This window comes from Gavialis gangeticus, unplaced genomic scaffold (assembly GCF_001723915.1).
Source record: "Gavialis gangeticus isolate Ggan-Ray unplaced genomic scaffold, GavGan_comp1, whole genome shotgun sequence".
Lineage (NCBI taxonomy): Eukaryota > Metazoa > Chordata > Crocodylia > Gavialidae > Gavialis > Gavialis gangeticus.
Genome location: NW_017729033.1, coordinates 60,235,311 through 60,242,849, shown reverse-complemented (window position 1 = coordinate 60,242,849; position 7,539 = coordinate 60,235,311). Strand labels below are relative to the sequence as shown.

Here is a 7,539-nt window from a genome sequence, read left to right as displayed (position 1 = left end):
TGCAATGCTGCAGCTAGTAAAGCGACTAAAACACTGGCTTGCATCCATAGATGCTTCTCAAGCAAATCCCAGGATGTCCTTCTCCCCTTGTACTCGGCCTTGGTGAGGCCGCAGCTGGAGTACTGAGTCCAGTTTTGAGCTCCACAATTCAAAAAGGATGTGGAGAGGCTTGAGAGAGTCCAGAGAAGAGCCATGCGCATGATCCGAGGTCAGGAAAACAGACCTTACGACGACAGGCTGAGATCATGGGGCTCTTTAGCCTGGAAAAGTGCAGGCTCAGGGGTGATCTGATGGCCACCTATAAGTTTATCAGGGGTGACCACCAGTACCTGGGAGAATGTTCGTTCACCAGAGTGCCCCAAGGGATGACAAGGTTGAATGGTTATAAACTACTGGAAGACCATTTCAGGCTGGACATAAGGAAGAATATCTTTACTGTCTGAGCCCCCAAGGTCTGGAACAGCCTGCCATCGGAGGTGGTTCAAGCACCTACATTGAACACCTTCAAGAGCAAATTGGATGCTTCTCTTGCTGGGATCGTATGACCCCAACTGACTTCCTGCCCTTTGGGCATGGGTCTGGACTCGATGATCTTCCGAGGTCCCTTCCAGCCCTAATGTCTATGAAACCTATGAAATTAGCTCCACACTCTCCCCGAGTGTCACTTCCATCCCCTTAAAAGCAGAATAGCTCTGAAACTCAGTGCCCTGTTTGGCACACTTTCACTGGGCAGATAGGCACTAGGAGCATTGTGGAGCTGCGGGAAGCAGCAAGTACTGCGTGTCATTTTCCATTACAGGACCTGCCTTTTCTGTAGTCTGAATAGGAGATTCTGCGCTTGCTGCCTACCTTTGCTAGATCATCTCCCTGTCCCAGAAGTGACCTCAGTACAACACGGCATGCATTGCCCTGTTCTCCACTTGTAGCATGCATTCACACAACCTTAGGAATGGACCAGAAGTAAACTGCTTTGGAGAAAGTGAATAAACAAGAAAGCTGCAGAACAAAGGGGTGGATCATCCTAGATCAGTGGTCTCCAACCTTTTTAAGTAGGAGATCACCTTTGGCATTTAAAAACAGCCCAAGATCTACTGTGTGCTGCTGCTGCTCCCCTCCCCCTGGCTACCCCTCATCCCCCAGGTAAGTCTGTGGGGAGGAAAGGTGGGGGGTAGATCAAGGCAGAGGGAGAAAAAAATATTTGGGGGTGTGCCTCCCCAGCAGGTAAGTCCCACCTGGCTGAGGCCCCACTCAACTTACCCCCGCTCCTGCCTCTGTGGCACTGCCCCTCGCCGTGGGGGCCTCAATCTAGCTCCTGCCCCTTCCTGCCCCCATGGACTGACCTACTGGGCTGGGGCACATGCGTGCATGCACGTGGACATTCAGCCCCCTACCCCAGCCTCAGATAGACTCCAAGATCTACTGCAAGAGGCTCTGGGATCTACTGGTGGATCAAGATCCACTGGTTGGTGACCACTGTCCTAGACCTCCAAAGGCAGGCTGCTCAGTGGTTTCAATGCTGGTAGGATGTACTATTTAAAACAAATTGCTAAATCAGCAGAAAAGTTTCAGCTTACTTTTTGAACTCTGAGTAGAGGGCAGGGAAGTCGCAATGCGGGCAGACTGTCCAGTCATCTTTTACCATATGCCGACCCTGGAAATAAACAATGAATCCTGATAGTAAGGCCAGACTGCCAGCTAATTAGCACTATGACTGCACCTTTCACTGTGAAAGGTCTTACAGGAATCTTAATTCTAAATTAGCCAACACTAATGGACAGGTATCAAGCCATTGAAGTGGTTAGATTGTTAGAGATTAGATTAGAGATGATAATTTGGATATGCTTGCATACAAATGACACTAGATTTTAAAGCTTTGAATAAGAGATGCAAGATTGCATTACTACTTGTACCTTTTGCCCCTTCTTAACTGAAGTACAGTGAAAGAAATCGAACATTTCATTAAAAAAATCCTTCTAGCCAGCAGTTCTGTGCTGGGGTCCTTATATACATTCTACCTTTTCAAGAATATCAGATTTTCAGTTGTTGGGGGTGTTGGTTGCAACTGTGTTGGTTTAAGGACATGGATAGACAAGGTTCTTTGGGTAAACGTGGTATCTTTTATTAGGCCAACTAAATAGTTGGAAAAATTGTTCTTTGTAAGCTCTCAGGCACAAACACCCTTCTTCAGATTTTCAGTTGATAACAGATGCTGAGGACGCAAGATATGCAAGGCCTCGACTTCCATTCTCCCTTGCTGTAAGCCTTGCTCATAGGCTGTTTTGACTAAGACCACATACTTTCTATGTACACTCAAATTTTAACAATTCCGTAGAAAACTACTGCATACAACTGGAATTCTTCCAGTTTTGCCCAACAGTCCTAATTAGAAATACACTTAAGATCCCTTACTTAAAACCTAAAGTCTTTAGAGCTTCGTTCTTGTAAGTGTCAGCAATAATATAAGAATTAAATATGCATTGGGCCTGGAGAGCTCTGACTTCCTACGGCCTAAGTTACTCAACTAGGGAGACTTGGAGGAGGGGGCAGGAGGAGTTCACTGCTCCGCTGTTTCATATGAGATGCTCGTTAAAGCAGGGATTGGAACCCACCCTTAGTTGAGCATCCCAAACACTCAGCTGTTGAGTTATACATTCCTTCCCTTCATCCCTCGCTTCCTTTGGCTGGGTGTTTCTGTGCAGGGACAAATTTGGGAGCCAGGCTCCATCTGGTAGATCCTTTCTGGCATGTGGGAACCCTCTGAATCCCCATGAGTCTTGTGCACAAGCTTGGCATTTGTTGCTCAAGTCTGTCGAGACTTCAGTGATTCTAGAAGCAGAGGGTGCTGTGTGGGGGTGCTCAGAACCTACATTTTGGACTCGGGTGCTTAAGTCCTTTTGTAGACACAGCCCTTAGCCTTTGTGTCCTTGCTTGAACAGTATCAAGGTAACAAACCTGCCTGAATCTATTGTAGGGCAGAGAAATGTGACTGACCAAACAGTTCGATGTTTTAGAAAGAAAGGTCAATTCTGGATACAATGCTAAATACTGCAGACTACAATCTGTCACACTGAAGGACACTTACAGTTGCAATGCAATATGGGAGGTTGTTTTTACAGCCAGGACAGAGCAGCTCACACTCGGGGAGCAGGAATTCACAGTATGGGCATGGTGTGGTTGGCTCTTCTGCCTCAGAAGTGTCTGGTCGTCTAGAAGTAAGAGATGTATGTGAGTGAAGTGCAAGAAAACATTCAAAACAACACACATTTCTGGTAAAAAGCAAAAACGTCTTTTTTCTAAAGTTACGTGTTATTCAATTATCAGTATTTCCCGTCATCTGTCTTTGTTATTGTCTATATTTTATAAATCTATACAATTCCAAGTTAGTTGATTTTTGAATTCTTAATCTTTTAAACTTTCTGATAATAAACTTTACATATGATATACAAATTACTTGACCTTACTGAGTCAGGTATTTCAATCTGTGTACTTTTTAATCACCAGTTGAATACCTCAAAATAAATTTAACTCTAACTGGAGTTAATTTTTGTTGCATTATAATGTCTGTTCTTAGAGTTCTATTCCATGGAAAATGTCTTTTGAGGCGAGGAATCCTCATCCAGACTCTAGGATAAAATATCTGAATTGCACTGCATATAAGACCTGTGATGGGGATTTTGTTTTTAAATCCGTTTTCCTAAATGACTGTGACTAAAGTATATTATGTTATGCAACATATAAAGAGAAGAGTGAATCACTTTAACAGCATTTTCCAATGTTTAAGAGTAATTTATTTCACAGTTCATTAGGTATTTTCATTCAAGTATTTTTATTAGGTTAGCAGCAGTTAGGATTTCTACCTTTAAGTATATTCATCTTCACAGGGGCAGTTTAATTGTATTGATCAGAGTGGTCAGGAAGTTCCTTCTCTAAGCCGAAGCAAAATACTGCCCTCGTTACACCCAACATGTACGTGTTATCTTCAGAAGGGGTTTCACGGGCTGGAGGTTTGTCAAAACTGAACTCTAGGCAACAAGGTGGGTTTTTTTGTTTGTTTTGTTTTTTATGATGGCACCTAAAGGCAGCTTCCAACAAGCATGAACTACTACTCATTAAATAACACAGATTTTTGCCTGAAAAAATTAGTGGGAACTCGGGTCCTCAGTCTTCAGAAGAGCGGGAAGGGATTATACACCCTCTCAACCTGAAATAGGGATATAACGTGAAAATATACAAACCCTGAAGAGGTTTTATAGAGAAAATGTAACACTACAGGTAAAGCTGGTGACCTGCCTGGAAAAAAAAAAAAACCTGAGCATTACTTACCTGACCATTGCTTCAATTTTCTTTTTGTATTTCAGATCTATTTTATTGCGGTATTCGGGTCTCATCAGCATAGCAGCAAAACTAAAAGCTGAGTTTTTCAGTCCTGCCCTATGACACTCGATTACTGTTGAAGTCAGGATAGGGACAATGTCTGCAACAAAACAAAACAATGGGACATATGCCATCAATGGTCATGCTAAAAGCCTTCACAGAGAGCAGGCAGGGCTGAGAAGCTTTAAAAGGAAGGGCAGATAGAGAGGGTCCTTCCTCCCCCAGGTGCACAACTTCACAAGTTTGTAGAATTTAGATTTTTCACATCACAGAAATTCTACTCATCACTGTGCATTTTAGAGCTAACCATGGGACCTTGGGAATGACTTATTTGTGTGTCTCATGATAATGGGCAGGCAGAAGGCAGGGCAGAGCTGCATCTTAGAGACTATCCTTTTTAAGTGGGGCTTGTCAAACTCACCTGGCCCTGAAGTCTGTGGGCCAGATTGGGCATACAGACCCCCCTCTTCTTCCCTCTCCCCCAGCATACTGGATCCAGTGTCTGCTCCAATCAGTTTGGGGCCTGCACTGCATGCAGCGTAAATTCTGGAGCAGCCAGAACTATCAGTACATATATCCAGACACTCCACTATGTTATTCCTACAACTTAAACCTTCACCTTCTTAACATACTGTGCCTGAAAAACACTTTAACTAGCAGTGTTGCTTTCGTTACTGTAAATCATGAGTCAAAGCAGCAGTCCTATAGCGGGGCATTTTAACTTGACTGCACAGTTGCAATGTCCTTTTGTGTATAAGTTTTTGTCTGATGCACTTACTATAGTTAATACACTAGAACTCACTTACGTGATGGGAACTTGCTGATGTTGTTGGCTACACGGATAAGCATACGTGCACCCTTCATGTGATCACCACGTTTAACATGCATCTGAAAACAAACAAACAATTGGGTGTATTTATTGATTGACAATGACAGCGTTTAAAGGTTCTGAAATGCAATAGATATGCAGAGAAAAGCAGGTTATAGCAGTCCACGTTCCATCTAGCAGTTTTAAGTGAGATGTACAGAACGATTTTTTTATCATAGGATCCTTGCCATAGGGCTCTCTTGAATAATCTGGAACATTTAGAACGATGACAGTAGAGTAAGAAACTGGCTGAACAAAACATTTCTTAATACTGTTACAGCCACCTCCCTTTTCTTTAGCTGTAACAGAATATTGCTTTGCTTTGCCCATAATTTACATTGTTTATCTTTTATTCTTAACTTTTTTTTCCTAGCTTATGTTTTAGAAAGAAAGGTCAAATGAAAGAATCAGTCATTATAGTAAAACGTCTTCCTAAAGATGCACATAAAGGGTAGTTTTGAAAGTTGTTTGCAGGTTTTCAGTTATGTAACTACTTGACTTAATCCAATGCTAGAGTCGAAGTATTGAAACAACCAAAATGTGTGAACAGTTCACCTAAACTGTCGCATGTTCAGAAATGGTACATTTGTATTCACTCTCCACATACGCTAGTGTAATTTGTCTCTAAATATGGCATCATATGTACAGTTTACATAATAAATCAAATCCTGTGCAACATTTAATAACGAATTTTCAGTGTATTACCTTTACTAAAATATAGCTATGTAGAATCATGAGGTTTGTAGCCATCTCAGAAGGAATTTTAATTTTCTGGGTTTTGAGCTCTGAGTACATACTGAAAAGAACATCATGTGCATTTCGATAGTTTCCTTTAAAATATGTTAAAAAAAAGAAGTTAGCAACAAAGGTTATTTTTCACAACAATGCTCTTATTACAGGAATAAAGTTGAACTTCACTGCAGGCTGTCAACTATAATCTTAGAACATAAAATGTGCAAGTTAATTTGTACCTAAAAAATCACAAGCTCTTATTTGTCTGCCACAGTATCCTAATGATACAAGTCAGGTAACCAAACAGAAAAATCATTTGGATGAAGAAAGAATCCTGAAATAAAGGAACATATGTAGAAACAGCACAGTGCATATGCATGTTGTGAATGTATATGTTGCTGTATCCCATTTCAAAAATAGGAAGTGTAGACCAAATATACAAAAAGTACTTGTAGGGCCGTATATGGATTTTCTTTGTTCTTAGACAATATTTCACTTATTTGTGAAACAGCTGTGTAACTGATCCTCTTTTAAATATGTTTTGTTTAAACTACAGTTTAATATGCATTTTGTATATTTTCATTGTAGCTTGCCTAACTAGTACTGCTGGAAAACCAATTGCACATTTGATCAAATAAAATTTAGGTACTAAATTCAGGAGCATGGCTGAATCTTAGGAAGAAAGGTCCTGAAGTCATCATATTTCATTAAGCAAGCAAAGTAGATTCATCCCAAGGAGAAACCACCACTCTGTATATGTAGCCCACTGCTGGACCTGAGCCTTTCCAGCTAGAGCAGGATATATCTAAATGCTAGTAACAATAATAATGTCATTATTACACAAGATTAGCTTAAGGACTCTTTTAGCCCCATAGTCTGAAGAAACTGAAGATCATAATCAGTTTCATCTATAGCTTTTCTTTATCTTTCTATATCATTAAGCAATGGCCATGGTATGTTATTACCATTATATACAGATAAACAGGTTCTCTCTTGCATGCCTTATCAATTCACAATTTCTGTATCTCAGAAATTTTGTCAATCAAGCTGAAGTTGAAACAAACAAATAAAATACATGGTTTGAAGCACCAACAACTGAAATCCTTATAAGCCTCTGAAGGTAACAGAAAAATCTGAAACCACTCTCTGGATGATTGATCTTGACAGAGAAAGGATCAAACCTGTATTTCTTGCATTTTGAAATATTATATAGAGAGATATCTATATATCTATATTCAGATTTGAGGAAAGTGATGACTAGTTAAGCCTTTTACATCTCTGCTTACATGATTAATGTGTTTTTCATTGCTATAGTGTACTGATTCTTAACCAGGTTGCTGTGACAACTTGGGGTGCCTTGAGACTTTCTCAAGGGTGCTGTGGGAGTGTCACACACTATTAGCACTATTGAATGTGAAAATATGATTTACAAGATAAAAACCAAGAGTTCTTAACTATGACTCCATTGTGTTAAAACCATATACAGTCCTGTTGTGGTCTTTCTGAACTCTTTGCAATACAAGAATTGCTGTATTGTTCTTCTGTAGTAAAAAAAAAAAAAAAAA

The 7,539-nt window shown here is 40.5% G+C and overlaps 1 protein-coding gene across 3 annotated transcripts in view; it reads right to left on the bottom strand.

Moving 5' to 3' along the window:
• Positions 1–7,539, bottom strand: part of WDR19 (WD repeat domain 19) — a 119,434-nt gene that overhangs the window by 3,163 nt on the left and 108,732 nt on the right. For 2 of the 3 annotated variants that reach the window (XM_019526096.1, XM_019526097.1), the window contains exons 31-35: positions 5,948–6,072; positions 5,181–5,262; positions 4,324–4,474; positions 3,083–3,206; positions 1,575–1,651 (exon numbers count right to left, since the gene is read on the bottom strand). In XM_019526096.1, coding sequence (XP_019381641.1) covers positions 1,575–1,651; positions 3,083–3,206; positions 4,324–4,474; positions 5,181–5,262; positions 5,948–6,072 — 559 coding nt within the window. The remainder of the gene's footprint in view (positions 1–1,574; positions 1,652–3,082; positions 3,207–4,323; positions 4,475–5,180; positions 5,263–5,947; positions 6,073–7,539) is intronic. The other variant, XM_019526098.1, reaches the window with a different exon arrangement.